The following is a 23,118-nucleotide window of genomic DNA, read 5'->3' as shown; positions in this document are numbered from 1 at the left end:
AACAGTAGACAGTACCAAGGTGAGTGCTGGGGGCAGTTTATTGGTGGGTCAGTCAAAGGGTGGGCTGGCTAGGGTGGGGTAGGGCAGCAGTTTATCTGGCCCCCGAGAAACCCAACTGGAATCCAGGGCCTCATCTGCTTCGAAGCCAAAATCTTCCTCGACCTTAATCTGGGGGAAATAAGAAATACGGTAAGTAACAAGATAAGGAATAGGCCTCGGAATCTAGAAATTGCTCATCAGCCTTGCCATTCTTGCTTTCCCAGGCCAGGCAACTTCCTCTGTGTACCTCAGAGGCGATCCCAGTATTCCCAAGTCCAAACGTTTTTTGACTTTCCCCTTGCTCACCGCCTTTTCCACGCCATTTTCTCCGATCCTCCTCTACTCCAGCCTTCTCCAGTTATGTTTCTCCCCTTGAGGTCTTCTTTCCCTTTCCAACTTTGCCTCCTTTTCTATCCAAGCCTTTGCCTGACTTTTTCCAACCCTTCTCCTTCCCTGCCCAACCCCAGGACTCCTCCGACCCTTCCTGCTTCACCTCCTTTCTCCAGCTCTCTCTCGCACGTCGGGCCCCTCATGGCACAGCAGCAAAACCCAGGAGAAACCTGGAGCCCTGACGCCGCCTCCGCCCTGGGCGCCCCTCTCCCACCTGCACTGGGGCCAGCTCTGGAGTCAGCGCAGCTCCTGCTCGGCGTCCGTCCCGTGGTGCTCGCCGCCTCTTACGCCCGCTGGGCCCCTCACCGGGGGCCGGGCTGCTGGGTTCTGGGGGTATGGGAGTCCTTCTGGGCGGGGACAGTCCCTCCTTCTCTGGAGGCTCATTCTCAGCATTGCCTGGGGTGGGGGCATCTGTGCCCTGGCTGCCCTCGTCCTGGTGGGTGGAGGGGGAGGCAGGTGACGGTCATGCCTTGGGTTCCTGGTTCCCCCAACCTGCATGGAAAGCCAGCACTCACCTCCAGCACGATGGTAAACTGGCTGGCCCGGTAATCATCCCCGTAGGAGTCCAGCACTCTCATGAGGAACCTGCTCAGAGAAATGGAATAAATTCTCTTCTTCTACCAGCTGGGGAAAAGGGACGGATGACAGAGCTTAGCTCTCACTCCACCTGAAGTCAAAGCTGTCCTCGACCCAGAAGGTTCAGAGCTGTGGAGTCAGTCTGAGAGGCCTGGAAACTGAGCATTTGACCAGCTAGTGGGACCTTGAGCAAGACAAAGTGAACTTTCTGAGCCTTAGTTTCCTGCTCAGTAAATAGACCACCTTGACTGGGCTGGGTGCTACTGTAGTGACATGTCACCTAGATCTGCAGTCCCCAACTCCTGGGCCATGGCCCAGTACTGGACCATGGTCTGTTAGGAACCAGGCTGCATAGCAGGAGGTGAGTGGTGGGCAAGTGAGTGAAGCTTCATCTGTATTTACAGCTGCTTCCCATCACTTGTGTCACTGCCTCCTGTCAGATCAGCAGCGGCATTACATGCTCATAGGAGCTGGAACCCTACTGTAGACTGCGCATGCGAGGGATCTAGGTTGCGGCTCCTTATGAGACTCTAATGCCTGATGATCTGAGGTGAGCTGAGCGGTGATGCTAGCGCTGGGGAGCAGCTGCAAATACAGATTATCATTAGTGCAGAAGTTTGACTGCAAATTATGATTTCTCTTAAGTACTTGACAGGATATTGGCACTTAGTAAGCACTCAAAAGTAAGTTATAATTTTTATTGATAACTAAAAGGTGAGCGCAGAACACTCCTACTGGTGACCTCACCTCTTACTGACACTGCCCTCTCCTCTCCCCCTCTTCCCTGCTTCTAGGTTCTTTTTTCATAAAGTTCTCATTGGTTGAATGCTTCCTCTGTCCCAGAGCCTGGGTGGAGCATTTTACAATCTCTCATGCCACAAATATCTATGGAGCACCTGCCCTGCACCAGACACTGTTCCAGGTGCTGAGGACCCATCAGGGGACAAAACAAGGGTTCCTGTGCTTATGGGACTCAGGGCTGCAGGGGAGACACAGTAAGCAAATCAAGAAAACATAATAGGTCAGAAAGCTGGAAGAAGGCAGAGGGCATCTGGTCTGGAACTTGAAAAGGATGGTGGGGGAGGCCTCACTGAGGGTGAGGGTGTGGCAGAAGGAAGGACACTCTGGCAGGATGCACGGCAATGCAGGTGCCCTGAGAGCAAGGAAGTGGGGTGATGGCCCCTCTGCTGTAGGGCCTTGTCAGCTGCTTACTCAGTCAAGTGGGCGGTACTACAGGGTTCTGAGCAGAGGAAGACTTGGTCTGTGCTACATTTTAGAAGGACTAGTCCCGAATTTCAGATACAACAGGTCTGGGGGCCTGAAAACTTGCATTTGTAGCAAGACCCCAGGTGGCACTGATGTTGCTGGTCCAGGACCCACACTCTGAGAACCATTGGGCTGGGCTCCAGGTACAGAGCTCAGAAAGCATAATTATCCTGACCAATCTGTACTGAATTATTGACACAAGTTTACCACGTGCGGATGTTTGTCAACTCTTTGATGTTTTAACCACAGAAGCCATGGATCCCTTCCATAAACTCTCCTTGATCCTGCTGTAAAATAAAATCTTGGCTAACAGTGCAAATAGGCAAAATAGCAGGGGATGGGGTCACCCAGGCTGTTTTAAGAGGAAACTTGGATAAGGGAGAGACAGGGAAACCAGAGAGAGAGCAGCAATCCAGGTAAGGCTGTGTTCTTTGGCCCAGGTTGGAGGCAGTGGAGGCATGAGAAGACGTGGGGCTCTGGGTATACTGTGAGTGTAGAGTTCCGGTGGATTCCATGTGGAATAGAGAGAAATAAGCAAAGGGTTCCAAGCAATTGCGGGAGGGGTGCATTCACTGATTCAGAGTACATTTGGGGGAAAGATCAGGGTTAGTTTTGGAAGCATAACAGATAACAAGAGTCAGTGTCCCCAGGCAGACGACAAAGGGAATAGAGAGTTCAGAGGAGAGCTGTGGATAGAATACAGAAGTCAGCTGCACTCAGGTGACCTTTAAAACCAGGGACCAGGAGGTTGACCAGCATGGTCCAGTTGAACTTGCGGTGAGGACAGAAGTGTTCCGTGTCTGCTGTCCCGGTTGGCAGCCACTGGCCACCTGTGGCTATTACTGAGCACTTGGCTGTGGCAAGAGTGACACACTGAGCTCTTTATTTCATTTATACTTTTTGGTGGCTACAGAAAACATAAAATGTGGCCAGTGTGACTCTAGGAACTGAATTTTTAGTTGCACTTTGTTTTAACTGATTTCAGTATCAACTGCCACCTGTAGCTAACAGCCCTTGTGTGACAAGAGCCACTTAGGAACTAAATGTTTAATTTCATTTTAGTGAATTAAAATTTAACGATTTAAATTTTTTAATTTCAATTAATTAAATTTAAATGAAAATTTCCACCTGAGGCTGGTGGCTACCATGCTGGGCAGTGTAGGTACAGATAGAAGAGGATCCAAGGCTGAGCCCTGGGGAGCTGCAGGTTTCAGGGTGGGGGAAAGGAGCATGAACTCGCAGAGGCGGCCAAGGAACAGCCCGGGATGCAGGGGAAACCCAGGCTGCTGGGTAAGCAGGACACCGAGAAAAGTGCTCCAAGGAAGAGGGCACATCCACTGGGTCAGATGCACCAAGGCAAGTGAGCTGGGGACTGAGATGAGATCTTCATCTCAGGGACTCAGGGGACTCAGCTTCGTGGAGCCCTTCATCATAAGGCCTGTTCCATTTGCTAGGGTGGGGACACAGCGAGTGGTGAGGTCGGCATCAAATCCAGCCAGGGCAGGCTGCAGGGCTCACCCCTTCTCATTGTGGTGACATGAGGCACATGGTAGGAAGCTCTGATCTAAGCTCACTATCTGTGAGTTACAGTTTAACTCTCCCAGCAGCCTTGTGATACTGGTGTTGCCCTTAGTTGATAGGTAACTGGCTCAGAGGGGACAGTGCTTGCTCAGTGTTGCACAGCAAAGAAAAGGTGCTTACAGGCTGGGTTTGGTGGCACATACCTGTAGTCCTAGCTACACAGGAGGCTGAGGCAGGAGGATCGCTTGAACCCAGGAGTTTGAGACCAGCCCCTAGTCCCAGGGGTCAGCTCTCTCTTCCGAGACCCAATTCCACTCCTCTTCCCTCTTTCCCTCAGACCCCACCCTCATCTCCAGCCTCTCCTCCTTGTGGCCTGTGAGGATCTGGCAGATGGTAAAGATAGGGCGAGATGGCAAGAGGTGGTGGGAACGTTTGGGAGCAGAGGCTCACAGGCCCAGAGTGGGTGTGGAAGAGGTTACCTCCGCTCCTGCTGAAGTCTCCGAGTTATCCTTTGCACTTGGTGGAGCCTGTTCAAGACCCGCTCATTCACCTGCAGGAAGGGGGAAGAAAACAGAAGTCAACTGGATGCCATTCACTCTCCATTCATTTAGTCAACAGATGGTTGACAGTACACCATCTATGTACTAGGCTCTGGGGAAACTGGCCAAGACCATCCCATGGCCTGAAGCCCTACTTCATCTCCTCCTTCCCAACTTCCCATCCCTTCCAGTCATGCTGGCCCCAAGCAGATGCCTGAACCTGAGCACCCTCGGTATGGGGCTTTCTGCATGCCGTCCTCTCTGCTTGAGCCACTCTGCCCTGGTGATTTGTACAGCTTGCTGCCCCACTTCCTAGAGTCTTAGCTGAACTATCACCCGCTCAGAGAATCCACCTGACCTCCTGTTAAGCTGCAATACCCCCTCCCCAATTCCAGAAGCCTACCCACCCATCCACTCTCCACAGCTTTATTTTGCCTTATAATGCTCATCTCATGAGATAGGATACATCCTGTTTGCTTATTTTGCTTATTGTCGCCTCCCCAGGCAGAGCATGAACTCCACAAGGACAGTGACTTGGGCCTGTATCCCCAGTGCCTTGACCAGAGCCTGGCACATAGCTCCTCAATGAGTATTTGAACAAATGATTTTGCACACTAATAAGTGCTTGGGGGACACCAAACAGACAGATATGCTAGAGATTAGGGGAGGAGGTGGCTTCTTTAGATAAAGCCCACAGAGAAGACCTATGATGATGAGAAGGGGACAAATGAGTGACAGCCAGGAGGAAAGCAAGCCATGCTAAGGGAACAGCCCCTGCAGTTTCTGAGGACCCCAGCCTAGACATGAGAAAGATGTGACTCAGCCAAATAGGGAGCCTAGGACAGTGGCTGAAGCCCATGATGCTCCTGGATCAGAAAGACCTGGGTGCAGATCTCAGCTGTGCCACTTCTCAGCTGTGTGCACTTGGGCAAATTACTTAACCTCTCTGAGCTTTGGGTTTCTGCATTTGCAAAATGTGGATAATCCATTCCTAAGGGGGTGGATTTGGAGCATAGGCTTAAATTGAGTCCCTTTGGGCCTGGGTGTCCACCTGTTAAACAGGGTTTGGAATACATCCCCAGGCTTTTGGCCTGCAGCCTCCCCCCTTCCAGAACACTCCAGCGCCACTGTTACAGGTTGAGTTGTGTCCCCCTAAAACATGTGTTGGAGTCCAAACCCCCAGTACCTTAGAGTGGGACCTTATTTGGAGCTAGGGTCTTTACAGAGGTAATCAAGTTAAAATGAGGTCACTGGGGTGGGCCCTGCTCCAATATGACTGATGCCCTTATAAGGGGAAATTGGGACAGACACACACACGGAGAATGCCAGGTGAAGAAGGCAGAGATCAGGGTGAAGATTTACATGCCAAATATGGCCAACATGCCACCAGAAGTCAGGGGACAGGCCTGGAGCACATCCTCTCTCGCAACTCTTAGAAGGAACCAATGCTGCCAACAGCCTTGATCTTGGACTTTCAGCCTCCAGAACTGTGAGACCATAGATTTCTGTTGTTGAGCCACCCAGTCTGTGATACTTTGTTTTGGCAGCCCTGGCACACTGATACAACAATCTCCAGAGAGTCTTTCAAGCATCCAGACCTGATCCATCCCCTGTTCGAAACCCTTCAAGGACTCCCCCTCACTCTCAAGGAAAACAAACAAACAAAAAAATTCAAACTTATTGCCCTGGTGTTCCTGGCCTGCCTGGGCCCTACCTACTGCTCCATCCCTGTTCTCACTAATACAAGCATTCAGCCCAGACAATCTGAGTCTAGGGCAGCAGCCATGGGGATGGGGGGGGGGGGAGGGGAGGAGAAGAAAGATTCAAAGGATATTCAAGAGGCAGAAAGGACTCGACTTGAAGAGTGACTCATGGCAGGGATATAGGAGGTTTGAAGAGCTTGGGCTGTGACCTGTGATCAGTGACGTGCATGAGAGGCACCTGTGAGACATCAGAGAGCTGATCTGGGTAGTCAGGGAAGCTCCAGAGGAGATGGCTCTCCAAGGGCCTGGCAAAGGGCCAGACACGTAATGGATGCTAAATAAATGAATAGTGAATAAATAAAAATGAAAGATTCATTTAGCTAGCCAAGGAGTGCTGGGCATGTGCACAGACTGAGATTGGGAGTGGGTGGTGATTTAGTGCACGGGACTCCAAAACGGGGGAATCCGAACTCACCTACCTGCTCGATCTCCCGGCAGCGTCGACCTAGTGCCTGGTACTTTCTGCGATTTAGTTCCCGCTGGCGCCTCCTCCGACCCCGGGCTGCCTCTTCCTCTTCATCTCGCTCCCGGAGCCCTGAGCTGCCCAAACCACCGGACACAAACTCCACTTCTGTCTCTAGCTCACTCTCCAGGATGTGACCACCAAAAAGGGGAGGCAGCGCCAACTCTGAGCCCGGCGGCGCTGAGAACTCGTCAAAGCCCACAGCTGCCATGGTCCTGAGAGGGAGAAAGGACCCTGGATTCCTGGCCCCGAGACCCTTTCCTCCTCCAGACCCAAGAATCAAAACCCTCAGACCCAGGATCAGGCCTCCAGCCCCTCGTCCTTCAGACCCACGGGTCTAGCCCCCAGTCCTTCTTCCCTCAGACCCAGGGGTTCAGGCTTCCAGCCCCTCCTCCCTCAGACCCAGGATTCCGGGTCCCCAATCCCTCCTATCTCAGATCCTGGAGTCTAGGCCCCCAGCCCTTCCTTCCCAGCCCCCACAAGAGTTCAAGCCCTAACGCCCTCCTCCCAGGATCCAGACCTAAGCCATTCCTCCCCAAGAATTCAGGGGAGTCCAAGCCCTAACCCCTCACTCCGACCCAGGAGTCCATGCTCCAACCTCCTTGTCTGTCAGATCCAGGAGTCCAGACCCCTAGCCTTCTCTTCTCACAGGATGCTCCAGTACAGACCCCAGTCCCTGAAGGGCTCTAAGGCAAAGCAGTTGCATGAACTACAATCCCCATCAGCCCTCAGGGTAAAAGCTCAGATGGTTACGCAGTATACAGTTGCAATGTCTTTTGGGTTTCGCAGTTTTTCACAAAGGCTCAGCCACTTACCCCTCTCTTTGCTCCAGTTCCATCTCTCTCCTGCTTCGGGCGCACCAGGTCTCAGAACTTCCAACCTCTTAAACCTCTAGATTAAGCTGTTCAGAAAACTACCTGTCCCATCAGGCTTCGCGGCCGAGGACGCCGGGACTCAGCGCTAGGCCTCCTGGGAGTTGTAGTTTCCTGTTTCCGCCTTCACTTCCTCCCACCCCACTTCTACCCCAATCCCGGCTTAAAGGCCTTGTTTTCCCTTCTAATGCCGCCACCAGTTGTCTGAGTTGCCACGGTCTTTACGCTTGTCTCAACACCCCGTCGTCCAGCGACTGCGACTCTCCGCTTAGCAGGCTCAGTCCACGGTGGGCAGTGAGTCCGGTAAGTCCCCTCTCCGCTCTCCTGCTTACCGCTTCTCCGTCTAGCGCAGGTTCTAATAAAGTTGTTGTTCGAAACGCGTCCAGGAACGGGAGGAGCGGTGGCCAATCAGAGAGCAGTTTTGTCTCTGTGAGACGCGACTATGAGACGTCATCGGTAAGCGACGACCGCTCTTGGGAAGCTTGTTTTCTAGAAACCGTTGTGCAGGGAGAGAGGAGGTGAGTGTGATGGAGAGGAGGGCAGGCTGGGAGGCCATACCCCTGGGTTTAGGGGAGGAAATTTGTAAGGAGAAAGACGGACCTTCATAGGTTGGTTACCCAAAGGTATTCACATGTTCCTACGGTGGTATGGACCTAGGGATATGGCAGGAGCAAAAATTGTTCCCTGCCTTCTTCGAGCTTTGATTGATGCCTGCGAGGCAGGCCTAATCAAATAAATTAACCTCAAATATGTGAAGTGTCTTAGATAGAGTGGACACACAGGCATGCGGGGCGTGCATCACGAAGCAACCTCCTCAGGCCTGGAGTGGAGTGTGTAGGTCGAGGAGGTGGAATATGAGAGCTGAAGGCTGAGGAGGGGTGGGCTAGTAAAGGGTGTGGAGAAGAACCATTTTAGGCAGAGGAGAAGTGGTTACAGGAACACCTAGGGATGGGAAAAAGTTGGTAAGCCTTAGCAAGGTGATGGTTGGAGGTGTGTGCTGTGTCTTGCCTGGGTAGGAGCTGGAGATACCTCAGTGAACAGAGCACCAAAGTACCTGTCCTTGAGGAGCCTGCATGCTAGTGGGGTTGATGAGGAAGAACCAGGGCCTTTTGGGGAAGAAGGCTCTCCCCGTGAGGGACTTGGTCAGGGCAAGGTTTTAGGGAACCCTGCTATCCCTCCCACAGGCCTTGGGATGTCTCTGGCAGATGAGCTCTTAGCTGACCTAGAAGAGGCAGCAGAAGAGGAGGAAGGAGGAAGCTATGGAGAGGAAGAAGAGGAGCCAGCCATCGAGGATGTGCAGGAGGAGACACAACTGGATCTTTCCGGGGATTCAGTCAAGAGTATCGCCAAGCTATGGGACAGCAAGATGGTAAGAGGTCATGAGGCACACAGGGCTATAAATGGAAGCTCCTAGAAGGACGTGATATGGGCAGCAGGTCTTCTTTTTGAAGTGTCCTGGGTTCTGACTGTACTTTCCTTCCCTTACAGTTTGCTGAGATTATGATGAAGATTGAGGAGTATATCAGCAAGCAAGCCAAAGCTTCAGAAGGTACATTCTACTCTTCCCCTCCCTATCTGTTCTCCTGTGGGGCTCCTTGGTTCTTTTGCTACTTGTGCCTTCCAAAGTTGTATGCAACTCATCTCAGCCTTTTCCAGGGCTCTATTCTTTTTTTCCATCTCAACCCAGACCCCTTCTCCCCTCAAAATATATTGCATTATAAAGCTGACGCTTCTTAAGTCCTTACTCTGTGCTGAGCACTTACTAAATTGTGATAGGATTTATCTCAGGGTTTCCCAAACTTTGGTGATTCACATGACCACTTACAGGGTTTTTGTCACGTTTGTCTGTAAACCACTTATCGTATTTAACATTTTTTGAATCACAAATTTTTTTCCTCAAATTTGCCTAAGAAATAAGTAAATCACTACTGTGAATGGAAAACTGGTATCATTTGGTAAAGACCAAGTAACCATATAAAATGATCACACAATTATTAAAGTATCACCTAACACTTTTCTCACTTCCAGCTTAGGGGTGAGGGAAGAATTGATACCTGAATTGGACTCTGGAGCAGGAATACAAATACCGAGCAAAGAAGGGGTGGAAGGAGCCCAGAGAAAGAAAATGGCATGCCCAGAGCCTCACACAGCAGGAGTGCAAGGGCAGGCTCAGGAATGTGACAAATCCTACAGGGTTCCAAATGCCAGGCTGAAGAAATTCTTGATTCAGAGAGCTGTGAGAACCCACAAAAAGCGATATTTCTTGATATTTAGGCCAGTCCCAGGGATTGAGTCAGATCCGATCACACTTGGTGTCTGGTTGGAGAGTGGACATGAACCATTTCAAAACCTTGTGGCAATCTGTGTGTAACGGAGGTGGCACAAGTGCCATGGGAATGCAGAGGAGGCATCTGACCCTTTCAGAAAGGGAGTGAAGGATTCTTAGTCAACATGTGAGTCTTAAGCACTTATAAAGGCTTTTGAGCATCAGGGTTAAGAACATAGACACTAAGCCAAGTGCAGTGGCTACTTGGGAGGCTGAGGTGGGAGGATTACTTGAGCCCAGGAGTTCAAGACCAGCAACATAGTGAGACTCCATCTCTTAAAAAAGGAACACAGACTCTAAAGCCACTTTACCTGGAGTCAGATCTCAGCTCTGCTATCTACTGGCTTCTGTGACATCAGGCAATGCCCTTCATTTCTTTTTCTGAAAAATTGGTCTAATTTAATGGGTACCCTCCTGGGTGGTTGAGGATGAGTAAGTAAATACCTGTATCACACTTAGAACAGCATCTGACTCAAGGGTAAGTCCTATATGTGTTGACTGCTACTACTACTGATGGTAATACCATCATCATCATCATCATCATCATCATCAATACCCTTATTATTATTAAAGCACAGACATGAGAAAGGAATGTTCCAAGGGGATGAAACAGCATATACAAAGGCCAGGAGGTGTGAACAGCCTCAGGTGGTCAGGGCACTATAATCTGTGCTTTATGGCTGGAGTGTAATAAAACAGGGAGTACAGGGAGAGGCCAGACTGCAGAGCTGGTCAGTCAGCAGATAGCAAGTGAGCAATTCCAGAGTGCTGGGTGCTGTTCTGGGTGCCAGAGCTGGAAACACAGACATAGCACTTATCCTTGCAGCACTTCCAGTCTTTTGGAAGGCCTTGAATGTCAGTCGAGGGAATTTGGTCATTAGCTCTGGGGTGTGGGGAGCGACAGGCAGGTTTAGTTTTAGGGAAGGATGGGGTCAAGTGTAGACTGGCCTGGAGCACAGACGACGGGAAGAAATCAGAGAAAGGAACACGGATCCAGGGGACATTTACAGACATGTCAGCCTGTCCCCTTATTTATGCTCGTGCCCCTCCTTCCTGGCCCCCCTCCAGCAGCATCCTCAGTCTCCCAGCTGCAGGACCCGGGGGGTAGGTCTTTAGACACAGACTCACACATAGGCTGCTTCTCACCCTCACAGTGATGGGACCAGTGGAGGCAGCCCCTGAGTACCGGGTCATCGTGGATGCCAACAACCTAACTGTGGAGATTGAGAACGAGCTGAGTGAGTGCTGGGAGAGGCTGGTGGAGACAGCCCTGAGGGGTGTCCCTCGCGCCCTCCTTCACCTTCCCCACTGGCCTTTCTCAGAGTCCTGCCCCCAAGTCCTCATAATATTATTGTATAAGGTCAAATGCAGGTTTAGCTGCCATCCTGGAGTGGCTTAAATAAGAAAGAAATGCATTTTCCTTTTATGTGGAAGTCTGAATGAGCAGTCTGGGCCTAGTGTAGCAGCTCGACCACTTATAGGGCCCAGGCTCTTTCCATCTTGTTCATCCGCCACCATTTTCATGGTACAAGGTGACTGCCCTACCTCTAGGTATCACCTCCACATTCCCACCAGGGAACATGGCGGGGAGGGAAGAGGAGGGCATGGTTCTTTTCTTGAAGAACATGTTATTTCAGCTCACATCTTGTAGACAGAACTAACTCATGTGGCCACAGCTAGCATTAAGGACAGCCGGGAAACATAGCCTTTATACTGGGTGTCCATGTGCCAGGCTACAATTCGGGGGTTTGTTTACTAAAGGAAGGAGGAGAAATGGATACTGGGGACAACAGCAGAGTCTGCCTCCTGTCTCACTGGACACTCGCCCTTCCTCTCCACCCTAGACATCATCCATAAGTTTATCCGGGATAAGTACTCGAAGAGGTTCCCTGAACTGGAGTCCTTGGTCCCCAACGCACTAGATTACATCCGCACAGTCAAGGTGAGTGGAGAGAATGGTGGGGAGCTCGGCAAGAACTGAGACTTCTCAACCGACCCCACTAGTGTGAAGGGGGAGGCAGGGCCTGTCCTCAGACCCCCACTCCAAGAGCCTCAAGGTCTGGGAATAATGAGGTGTGAACAGAGGCTCAGCTGCTCCTACTTGCTCAGCAAGGGTTGGGGGGAGCCTGGAGAGGGCTTTCTCATGGCTCCCTTCCTCCTCCTCCCCCTGGGCTCCTGAGAGAGGTTCCCTGCTGGCCTGACCTGAACTGCTCCACTGTGGTCGAAGCAGGTGACATTCAGGTGGAAATCTGAAGGCTGACATGGGGGCAGCCATGCAATGATTCAGGGGAAGGAGTCATCTGAGTGCAAAGAGCCTGAGAAGCGAACAAGCTAGGAGGAAGTGAGCAAGTGGAAGGAGGTGAAGTTGAAGAGGTTGGATCACATTGACCCTTTAAGGCTTTGTATCTTACTGGAAAGCAGAGGGAGGATTGAAAAGAGAGGGGCAGGCACAAGTGAAGGCAAGGAGAGGAGGAGGTCCCTGCATGTGTCCAGGAAAACAGGAGATTAGGACGGTGGTCGAGGAGGTCCATGCAGGGAAGCAGGGCTGTCAGACCTGTGCTCTGACTTGGTGTGGGCTGGGAGCTTTATCAGGGCAGCAGGTCTTCCCAGCTGGCCACTCCACTTGGGCTCCATTTCCGAGTCAGCCAGAGCAGAGAAGACAGTGCTCATGCTTTGGGCAGTGAAGTTCTTGGAACGGGTAGGAGACCGGAGAGGACCCAGTGTCCAGACCGTGACTTCCTGGAGACCCAAGTAGGTGCTGGGGCAGGAGAGGTTCTAGAGCCTTCCTGGGTTCCGATGCTTCCCATCCCTTCTGTTCTCACCCCCAGGAGCTGGGCAACAGCCTGGACAAATGCAAAAACAACGAGAACCTGCAGCAGATCCTGACCAACGCCACTATCATGGTCGTCAGTGTCACTGCGTCCACCACCCAGGGGTAGGTACCCCACAGGGGAGGTGCAAGGCCTGCCTCAGGCCTGACAAGGACCAGAATGGGCCGGCTGTGACAGGGGTGGCTGAGAGCTGGAGTTCCCAGCAGCCTCTGCATCCAGGCCCCCGGGCTAGTAGGACTTGGGATCGCCCTGTCTTGAAGCTACAAAAATATGTGCACAGGCATGTGTGCGTACACACACACACACACACACACACACACACACAGGGCACTGAGAGGTGGGGCCGGGCACCAGGCAGACAGGGCCTGTCCACTCCTACAGGCAGCAGCTGTCGGAGGAGGAGCTGGAGCGGCTGGAGGAGGCCTGCGACATGGCCCTCGAGCTGAATGCTTCCAAGCACCGCATCTATGAGTATGTGGAGTCTCGCATGTCCTTCATCGCGCCCAACCTGTCCATCATCATCGGAGCGTCCACGGCCGCCAAGATCATGGGTGAGGCCCCAGGGACGTGTCCCACAGGCTGGGGTCTGCTGATGTGCTGCGTGACCTGGGGGAAGCCATGTCCTTTTTCTCTAACATGGGGAGTTTGGCACCTGGGCCCTAGCACCCTGTCCCTGGAGATCACAGAAGTCAACCAGCCTAGCACAGACACAGACACAGACACAGAGGAAGGGTTAATATCCTCAGTCCCTGAGTCCTCGGCAAGACTGGGGCCTGGCAGGCTGTAAAGGAAGGAGGCAGTGTGGCCACAGGAAAGGTTGATAGATCTGGGTAGCTCCTAGCTCTACCTTGGACCCACAGGGCAGTCTGGGACTAGTAAAATTGGCTCTTTGAGCCTCAGTTTTCTCTGCAAGATGGGGACACTAATCCTGGCAGTGTGTTGGGATTAAATGATGGGTCCCCTCCTTCTCAGGAGCCCTCTTACAGTCTCATAGTGTCCCCTTGGACTCCTCCCCTCCCACCAAAAAAGACTTCCAAGGGGAGTTTGGTAAAGCACCTGTATTAGGCTGCTAGGGCTGCCGTAACAAAGTGCCGCAGACTGGGCACTCAAACATCAGATGCTTATTTTCTCACAATTCAGGAGTCTGGAAGTCTGAGATCAAGCTGGCGGCAGGGTTGGTTTCTCCTGAGGCCTCTAACCTAGGCTCGCAGGTGGCGTCTTCTCCCTGTGTCTTCACATCTGTGTCCTAATCTCTTCACATAAGGACACCAGTCAGATTACATGAGGGCCTGCCCCAAGGACCTCATTTTAACTTAATCACTTCTTTAACCCTTTGCACTCGGATGTCAAGTGTGACTCGACACGGTTATTAGCAAAAGTTATAGAGATTAAAATTACTCTTTGAATGTATCAATAATTTGAAATATAAAAAAATCCAAATAAGTTTGTATGAAAAGAAACTCCAGTTTTTTATTCTACTGCCACACTTTGTAAAATCTGGGGTATTTAAAAAATTAAATCCTGAGTAGAATAAAGGAATCAAGAAAAAAGCAAGTGAGTGCAAAGGGTTAAAGATCCTTTTCCAAATATGGTCACATTCTGAGGTGTGGGGAGTTAGGACTTCAACGTATTAATTTTGAAGGAACAGGTTAGGCCCTAATAGCTGCCTCAAGTAGAAGGTGTGTGCCGAGTTGCAGAATAGAAAGAAATGGTTTTGGGGCAGGATAGACCTGGATGTGGATCCTGGCTCTCTTCCCTCCCCAACTGACCTCACATTCTTGGGCAAGTGATTTCACATGCCTCATTTTCCCTAGTGGTGATTGGGGGGGATGTTCATTTCCTATCGCTGCTGTAACACATTTCAACTTATGTAGAAATAGGTGTAACACATTTCTGCTTATGGAGAAATAGAAATATGTTAGGTGATAACATATTATCCTCTGGTTCTAGAGGTCAGATGTTTAGCACTCACTGTGCTAAAATCAAGGTGTCAGCAGGCTGTGTTTGCTTGTGGAGTTCTAAGGAGAATCTCTTTTCTTGCCTTTTCGTGCTCCTAGAGGTGCCTGCATTCCTTGGCTCATGGCCCCTTCCACCATCTTAAAGTCCTCTCACACATCACTCTGACTCTGGCTCTTCTGCCTCCCACCTCTGAGGACCCCTGTGACTGCCCTGAAGCCACCCAGATAGCCTATGTTGGAAGCTTACTTGAGAAATTTCTTTGTCTGAGACAATTTACCTAATCTTTGGAAGACCCAGCCCAAGGCCTGGCACACAGCCACCCCCCCTCAGTGGCAATGACACTTAACCTGTAGCTCCTTGTCCTCTCCCCTGTGCCAGCCGTAAACAAGCTCGCTGGAAACCCAAAGGTGAACCACATGCAGGGCCTGCTGTTAGGAGCTCCTGGTTTGGTGAAAACGGTTCCAAAACACACAGATGTGATCTCCAGAACGGGGCAGTGTGGCTCAGCACAGACTTTGGGTCAGCTCCCTGTTGGGCCACTTCTTTACTGTGCGCCCTCAAGCATCTTGGCTTCCCTCCCTGAGCCCCCTTCCAATATCCCCCTCAGTGGAATAGACAGGTCAGCCCTTCCTGGCAGGGCCAAGAACCTCACCTAAAGGTGCACAACATGTGGCGAGCCCCCAGTCCAATGCCCCTGACAGTTTCTCCTGACCTCTCCCCTCCCTCCGGCTGCAGGTGTGGCCGGCGGCCTGACCAACCTCTCCAAGATGCCCGCCTGCAACATCATGCTGCTTGGGGCCCAGCGCAAGACGCTGTCCGGCTTTTCGTCTACCTCAGTGCTGCCCCACACCGGCTACATCTACCACAGCGACATCGTGCAGTCGCTGCCCCCGGTGAGCCCAACGCATCGTCCCCCTCAGCCGCCCAGCTCCTGTGGTGGCTTCTGCTGAGCCCCAAACAGCCTGAGCAGGTCACCCCCACCCCTCCCCTGGCACAGGAGCCTGGAGGTCAGGGGAGCATGGGGCATGAGAGCCAGGAGCGGGCAAGCTCTGGGGCTGGGGCTCGGGAAGCACCATTCACCAATCGGGTTACCTCACGCAAGAGGCGTGAGCTCTTTTGTGCCTCAGTCTCCTTTGTAAAACGGGGAGAACGGTATCTGCTACATGAGGTTGACATGAAGGCTCGAAGTATACCAAGCACTTATCCATCATGCCTAGCACATAACAAGGGAAGCAGGGTTAGCGTGCAAGTTCCGGGGGGGTTCCCCAAACCACCCTCAGGTTCAATAACTCACTGGAACGACTCCTAGAACTCACTGAGAGCTGCTGTGCTCGGGGTGGTGGTTTATTACAAGGATAGGGTACAGATTAACATCAGCCAGGAGGAGGGAGACATAGGAAGGGTCCAAGAGAGGTTACCAGTCTCAGAGCTTCCACAATCAGGACACTGTACCCTCCCAGCATTGATGTGTGACAACATGCACAGATCACCAGCCAGGGACGCTCACCTGAGCTTCAGCGTTCAGCGTCCTCACTGGGGCTCAGCTGCATAGACTCGATTGATTTGCACGTGCAGCTGATCTCAGTCTTCGGGTCAACTAACGTCCTGTAGCACAGGCCCCACCCCAAATTGCAGGGTTGGTCTTTTCTGTATGGCCAGCTCCCCCACACTAAACCACATTGTGACCATCTATCTGCCTAGCCCAGGGCCCCAGGCCGACAGACCACCGCCCAGGTGCCCATGGCAGGGGCTACACCTGTTCTTGGGCAAGGTTAAATTCTTTGCCACACATAACTGCTGCTAATTTTATTACTTTTATTGTTATATTCAGTATTATTATTACTAATTCAGTCTCGTGCCTGTGGGTTTTACATGCACCCTTTTGGTGTCTCCTAGAACATGGGCCACCTCCCGTTAGTGGCACAGACCATGGATTTCAGTGACACAAAGATGGATTTTTTTTTTTTTTTTTTTAATAGAGACAAGGTCTTACTCTGTCACCCAGGCCAGAGTGCAGGAGTGCAATCACAGCTCACAGCAACTTCAAACCCCTATGCTCAAGTGATCCTCCTGCCTCAGGCCCCCAAAGAGTTCAGACTACAGGTGTGTACCACCACACCTAGCTATTTTTTTAAATTCTTTTTAGTGGAGATGGGAGGTCCTGCTATGTCACTCAGGCTGGTCTCAAACTCCTGGACTTAGGCAATCCTCCCACCCCAGCCCCGCAAAGTGCTGGGACCACAGGTGTAAGCCACTGAACCCAGCCGATGGATTTTTTATTTTAATCACTATATGCTTATGTGTTTATTATTTAATAATCTCCCATTTAGAGTAGTGAAATTAAGTTGTCAAGTTTGCAGTTTTTAAAAGTAGGTAAAGAGAAAACATTGATCATAATTTATTATTAGAATAAGTGGTTGATGTCTGGGTATGGTGGCTCACATCTGTAATCCCAGCACTTTGGGAGGCCGAGGTGGGAAGATTGCTTGAGTCCAAGAGTTTGAGACCAGCCTCAGCAAGAGCGAGACCCCATCTCTACCAAAAATAGAAAAATTAGCTAGACATGGTGGCAGCTTGGAATAGAAGCCTGGCTCCATCACCTGCCACATCTGTCTCCCTGGCCACATGACTTGGAACCTCCGCTTCCACATCTGTAAAGTGGGGACAGTGATCACACCAGCCTCATGTTTGAATATTTGATGAGATGATCCGAAGGGCTTACTTAGCATGGGCTGAGATCTGTAATGTGCCCTGGGGGCATTCTCATGTTGGTGTTTCCGTGATTGTACCTGTTCTCATCGTCAGCGTGTTTTACAGTCATCCTTATCTGGGCTCTGCAACTAACCAGCCAGCACGGCCTGGGCCAGAGGCTCTGCTCTCCACCATCATCCTTGGCCTTTCTGTGAAATGGGGGATAAGAGTGTGCACCCCCCGAGCCTGTTGGGAGGAGGAGATGAGCCCATGTATGTAAAGCCCCCTTCCTGGGACCCTGGGTAGAGCCAGCCCCTCATGAGAAGTGGCTGGTTTGCCGGGTCCTTACCCCTGTGCATCTGGCTGGCTCACAGACTCCACCCCGTTTTGCATTGCTGCAGGATCTCCGGCGGAAAGCAGCCAGGCTGGTGGCTGCCAAGTGCACGCTGGCAGCCCGCGTGGACAGTTTCCATGAGAGCTCGGAAGGAAAGGTGAGGGGTGGCCGGGAGTCAGTCAGTCCCTGTGAGTCTGGGACTTTCATGGGCAGAGCCATCGCAGGGAACCTAGCCCGAATGCGTGCTGTCCTAACAGGGCAGAGGCGGGGTGCCCGTCTGCATCTCCCCTTCCCCAGCGTGTGGGTTTCCGAGAGCTGCTGTAGCAAGTTAGCACAAACGTAGTGACAGCTCGGGTTTACCATGGTCCTGTAGATCGGAAGTCCAAAATGAGATTCGCTGGTCTTAAGGTCAGGGTGTCACTCCTCCTGGAGGCTCTCAGGCAGAATCTGTTCCCCAGCCTTTTCCAGCTCCGGGAGGCGGCCAGCACTCCCTGGCTCATGGCCCTTCCTCCATCTTTGCAGCCATCCGTGTGGCCTCTCCAGTTGCCTCCCTGACTCTGCCTCTGTCTTCACATCTCCTTCTCTGCCTCTATTTTAAGGACGCATGCAATTATATTGAGCCTACGCTGATCATCTGGAATAATCTCCCCATCTCACAGTCCTTAACCTTTTCACATCTGCAAAGTCCCTTTTTCTGTGTGAGGTGACATTCCCAGGTCCTGGGAATTAGAACATGGACATTCTTTGGGGGGCGGTATTGAGGGGGCATTATTTTGCCTCCACACCAGGATCTATCCCCTCTACCAGCAGGGGATATTATTCAAATAAGTATTCAGTTGACTTCTGTCCTTGGTAGATGGACTCAGGAAAGTAGCCATGTCTTGTGAACTGTTTCCCAAGCGCCCAGCCTGGCACAGCGTTCAGATGTTCAGTCTCTCCTCTCCCTCTCTCCCCATCAGTGCTGGTCTGGGTGCTGGGGACCAGCAGCGCTCACCAGCGTGAGTAGCACAGACGAAAGCCCTGCCGCCATGGTGTGTACGTTCAGGCTGGGGCCATGGTGAGGGGACAGTAAACAAGTGGAATCTGTGGTGTGTCCAGCAGGGCCAAGTAGACGCCGAGAAAGATAAAGGGGATCAGGATGGCAAGGGAGGTCAGGTGCTGATTTAAGTGGGATGTCAGGGAGGGCTCCTCTGAGGAGAAGTTTTAACAGAGACCTGGTTGGAGTTAGGGAATGAGTCTTGTGGATCCTTGGGGAAGAGTATTCCAAGTAGAGGGAATGGTCCCTGCAGAGGCCCTGAGGCTGGAGTGCAGCGAGCCTCGGTGGGGAGAGAGGGGAGGCCCTGGTGGTGTCCAGAGAAGATAATGTGCATCCTGTAGGAGAACTTTTGGGGGCCAAAAGAGAACAAATTAGGGACCGATTTGGGGTTCATTCTTAAGGAAGAGCCTGAGCCTGCTGGGATCTGCGGTGTGGGAGAGAAAGGGGAGTCTTGGGCAGCCGTTTGCTGACACGGAGAGTGAGGGCAGAGGCTGGGGAAAGGAGCGGGAATGCTGCTTGGCCCTTGTACATTTGAGGGGCCTGTTAGTGATCCCCATGTCAAGGAGACAGCTGTTCACAAGGTGCAGAACCCGGAGGAGAGGTCTGAACCTGAAGAGATACAAGTTTGAGGCATCAGGTCGTAGATAGAACTTAGAACACAGAGAGCGGACGAGATACTCCAGGGCTAAGGGGGAAGGAGTGAGCTGAGGGGTGGGCGCTGAGCTTGGGTGGACAAAGGAGGATGATGGACACAGGAGGCCTAGGCGGGTGGCCCACGTCTGTGGCTGCAGGACCTCCCCCTTGCCCCTCCCCAGGTGGGTTATGAACTGAAGGATGAGATCGAGCGCAAATTTGACAAGTGGCAGGAGCCGCCACCCGTGAAGCAGGTGAAGCCGCTGCCTGCGCCCCTGGATGGGCAGCGGAAGAAGCGAGGCGGCCGCAGGTGAGGGACCCTGGGGGTTGGCCGGGGTGAGGGCCAGGAAAGGAAGAGGCCGGGTGCCCTCCCAGCTGACTCCCTGGTGCCCCCTGCCCTCCTGTCCCCAGGTACCGCAAGATGAAGGAGCGGCTGGGGCTGACTGAGATCCGGAAGCAGGCCAACCGCATGAGCTTCGGCGAGGTCAGACCCCCGCCACCCTGCCAGCTCGGGAATGTTGGAGGTCCTCCCACCCTCTCCCCGACTCCCACAGCCCCCAAATCCTGCCCCTTCTGCCTCCTGCCACATTCCCTCTGCATCCTGTGACCCCAGCTCAGATCTGGGGCATTGCCCAGCCTTCTCCCTGGTCCTCCAGCCTCTGCTCTCTCCCCTCCCCATCCATCCATCCCCAAAGTGACCTTTATATCCCTCAGAGGCGGCTGCTCTGGCCTGTTTCTCTAACTCAGAGCCCACAGCTTCCCATCCACCCAGGCTCCTTGGCCAGTCCCGCCTTGCTGCATGGCCAGTCTCATGTTATCCAAGCATCATCCTGTTGGTCCTACAAGAACTAGCTCAGATCCACCTCATTGGTGAAACAGGTCCCAGTTCTTGATATCCCTCAACACATATGCAAAGGAGGAAATGGGCCTCTCAGCTTTGAGCCCAGAGACCCAACTCTTCAGGGGTCCCCAGCATCACCACCATGCTGGGTGGGCCCTTAGGCCCCAGCCAGCCTGAGTGGGTACCTGTGTGGGTGGCCGTGAAACCAGTTAACCAGTGGCTGCTAGGCTTGCAGCTGGTTGAGTGGGTGCCCAAGTGGCTGGTGGGTCCCAGCAGTGTAACTGCAGGACGCCTCTCCTCCCCCCAGATCGAGGAGGACGCCTACCAAGAGGACCTGGGCTTCAGCCTGGGCCACCTGGGCAAGTCAGGCAGTGGGCGTGTGCGGCAGACACAGGTGAACGAGGCCACCAAGGCCAGGATCTCTAAGACACTGCAGGTATGAGCCAGGACTGGGGGCCTGATGGACACAAGGACCAGGTAAGCCCAGGTCACAGCCTCCCTGTCCCCTCCCACAGCGGACCCTGCAGAAGCAGAGTGTGGTGTACGGCGGGAAGTCCACCATCCGCGACCGCTCCTCAGGAACGGCCTCCAGCGTGGCCTTCACCCCGCTCCAGGTACGGTATGGCTGGGCCTTGCTGGGGTCTGGCTCTGCTCCCTGGCCCTCCAGGTGGCCCTGTCAAAGCACCCTCCCCTCTTCCTGTGAAGCAGGCCCATGGTAAATGGCCCCTCAGAGTTGTCGAGGAGGTGGTGTCGACAAGGCACAGTAAGGGCTGAGGCAGCTCCTGGCACAGGCTAGCAGTGACAAGAGCAGCAGCAGTCATGAGCGTGGGCTGGCTTGAGAATCAGGAATCCAGTGACTCTGTGTGTGACCTTGAGCAGGTTACAACCCCTTTCAGCCTCTAGGTCCTCGTGTTCAAAATGGCCAGAGTGGCTGGAGTGACCTCGGGGCCCCACCAGAGCAAGCTCCCAGTTAGATGGGCTTGGACATCACACTGGGCCCAGGCCCCTGCCCAGCCAGCGGTGAGCGGCCTGGAGCATGGCAGTCACCACACCTGTGTGCGCCTCAGTTTACTCATCCGCAGGATAGGGCGAGTCTACACCGTGATGGTGTGAGGCATCAGTGAGCTCATTCAGTCAGTCAGCAAGTATCTGTTGAGCACCTACTGAGTGCTAAGCGCTGCTCTAGGCTCTGGGGATAAAGCATAAACAAAAGACAAGTCTTACCCTCGCAGAGCGCGTGGGTAGCAGGGTACAGACACAGACAGATAAGTAGAATGTCCTGTGTAGCAGAAGGCACTGAGTGCCAGGGAGGAACGGGAGGGAGGGGCAGGGGAGGTGGGGTTTCTGAGCAGCCAGGGAGGGTCTCCGTGAGGTCAGGATTACTGCCTTGGGAATGTTTAGAGCGGTGCCAGCCACGTGTCAGCAACCAGCCCCAGTTAGGATTGTCGGTTATCGGTCTTGGTATGATTTGTGCTGGGACCTCAGGCCAGCCACTGCCCTCTGGGACGAAGTTTCCTTACCCAGAAACTGGGGAGGATTGTCTGTTCTCAAACATTAGTGTTTTTAGCATCACCTGGGAACTTGTAAAAATCCAGCTGCCCTGGTCCCCTTCTCCACCGCCCCCCACCCGGACCCATTGAGTCAGAATCTCCCAAGGCAGGGGAGACTCAGAACAGGCAGACTATCCCCATGTCCCCCTGAAGCCTGAGGACCATCAGGAAGGGGCTGTCTTCCCACCCGATCCATCACCCCCCTCCCCCACCCCGCAGGGCCTGGAGATTGTGAACCCACAAGCAGCAGAGAAGAAGGTAGCTGAGGCCAACCAGAAGTACTTCTCCAGCATGGCTGAATTCCTCAAGGTCAAGGGCGAGAAGAGCGGCATCATGTCCACCTGAGTGTCTGTGTGTGCTCAGGGTGGGTACCCACTAAAGGGACACTGAGGCCTAGTCCTTGTGAAGGGATTGGGCTTGGGGCTGGGAGGTTCTGGCAGGAGAACCTGCCCCGCTGTCTGCCCCAGTGCTGGGACCATCCAGGCAGGCCTCCCCCAGCACCAAGATCACTACCCCATTTTGGGGGCAGAGGAAGTTTTCATCATGCCTTGTGATGCTTTTTTTTGGAAAGAATACAATTAAAATGATTTTTTTGGGGGGAAAGGAGATGCTTTTTTTGGGAAAGAATACAATTAAAATCACATTCTTAAGATCTGTCCTTGGGGAGTGGTCATTTTCAAGCACTCGGGGCAGCTGGAGGAATCAAAGCTATGGGTTTTTGGGAAAAAAGCTTGCAGTTCTGATCCAGTTATTATCTGAACCCAGACCTTGCCCCATCACTTCCTTGTCATGGGACCCCAGGAAGAGGAAAATCCTCTCCCACCCCCTTGGAGAACATCAGTCACTTTGATACCCAAGTGATGTGGCCACTAAAAGCCCCAGCTCTCATTGCAGGCTGATCTGAATTGTTTGGTACCTCAGGCAAGTGGCCTCACCTTTCCAGTCTTCCATACCTACACCAGGAGCTCGCTGTAGGGGTCTAATGACTGGGTCCTGTTGTTTTTTTAAGCCAATGTTTGTTGGGGTTTGTGCCAAGCCCTGACAAGGGTGGATCAGGAAGGCTTCACTAATTGCTGTAACAGTTCCTGCCAGGTGGGCAAAAGGAGCACATTTCCCACCCACCCCCTGCCCTCCAGGAACTGTCTTAGGAATTGGGGCTCAGCCAGGGCTGTCTTCACTTGGGCTGGGGGGGAATGTGGCCTGCAGTGGGGGGTTGGAGGTGGGTGGGGAGGGAGGTATTCCAGGTGAGGGAAGTGTGTGAGCAGTCCCAGCAGGGTGGCATGAAACCATGGCTTCCCTGGAAAGGTTAAGGAAGAACAACTCCAGAGCTCCCATTCACTCTGCTCTGGGGCTGGGCTTTACAGAGATACTAAGGAGGGGGCCTAGTCACCTGATCTGCTAGGTTAGGTCAGGGCTCCTCTTAGTTACCCAAGAGAGATACTATGAAGACAAGCAGCAGCAGTGGTGGGAGGATCATGCCTGCAGTCT

The 23,118-nt window shown here is 52.8% G+C and overlaps 2 protein-coding genes across 3 annotated transcripts; one reads left to right on the top strand and one right to left on the bottom strand.

Annotated features, from left to right (window-relative positions):
- Window positions 1–20: 20 nt before the first annotated feature.
- On the bottom strand, window positions 21–7,800 carry TFPT (TCF3 fusion partner). Its single transcript, XM_012770835.2, has 6 exons — window positions 7,373–7,800; window positions 6,514–6,772; window positions 4,272–4,342; window positions 945–1,014; window positions 644–862; window positions 21–168 (listed from the first exon to the last, which is right to left on the bottom strand). Exons 1-6 carry the CDS (start codon window positions 7,393–7,395, stop codon window positions 49–51), a joined length of 762 nt encoding a protein of 253 aa, XP_012626289.1. The 5' UTR covers window positions 7,396–7,800; the 3' UTR covers window positions 21–48.
- Window positions 7,801–7,832: 32 nt separating this feature from the next.
- Window positions 7,833–22,288, top strand: PRPF31 (pre-mRNA processing factor 31). Of its 2 annotated transcripts, none has more exons than XM_012770822.3 (14): window positions 7,833–7,885; window positions 8,614–8,798; window positions 8,918–8,978; window positions 10,910–10,993; window positions 11,600–11,697; window positions 12,584–12,690; window positions 12,968–13,137; window positions 15,281–15,438; window positions 17,638–17,727; window positions 19,422–19,549; window positions 19,651–19,723; window positions 20,388–20,516; window positions 20,596–20,694; window positions 21,850–22,288. In XM_012770822.3, the coding sequence occupies exons 2-14, from the start codon at window positions 8,622–8,624 to the stop codon at window positions 21,973–21,975; spliced, it is 1,500 nt and encodes a 499-aa protein (XP_012626276.1). In that variant the 5' UTR covers window positions 7,833–7,885; window positions 8,614–8,621; the 3' UTR covers window positions 21,976–22,288. The 2 variants fall into 2 exon arrangements, with proteins under 2 accessions (XP_012626276.1, XP_012626275.1); XM_012770821.3 differs by having other exon boundaries at window positions 7,868–7,947.
- The last annotated feature ends 830 nt before the right edge of the window (window positions 22,289–23,118 follow it).

This window comes from Microcebus murinus, chromosome 32 (genome assembly GCF_040939455.1).
Source record: "Microcebus murinus isolate Inina chromosome 32, M.murinus_Inina_mat1.0, whole genome shotgun sequence".
NCBI classification, from domain to species: Eukaryota; Metazoa; Chordata; class Mammalia; order Primates; family Cheirogaleidae; genus Microcebus; species Microcebus murinus.
This window is presented reverse-complemented; position numbering and strand designations above follow the sequence as displayed.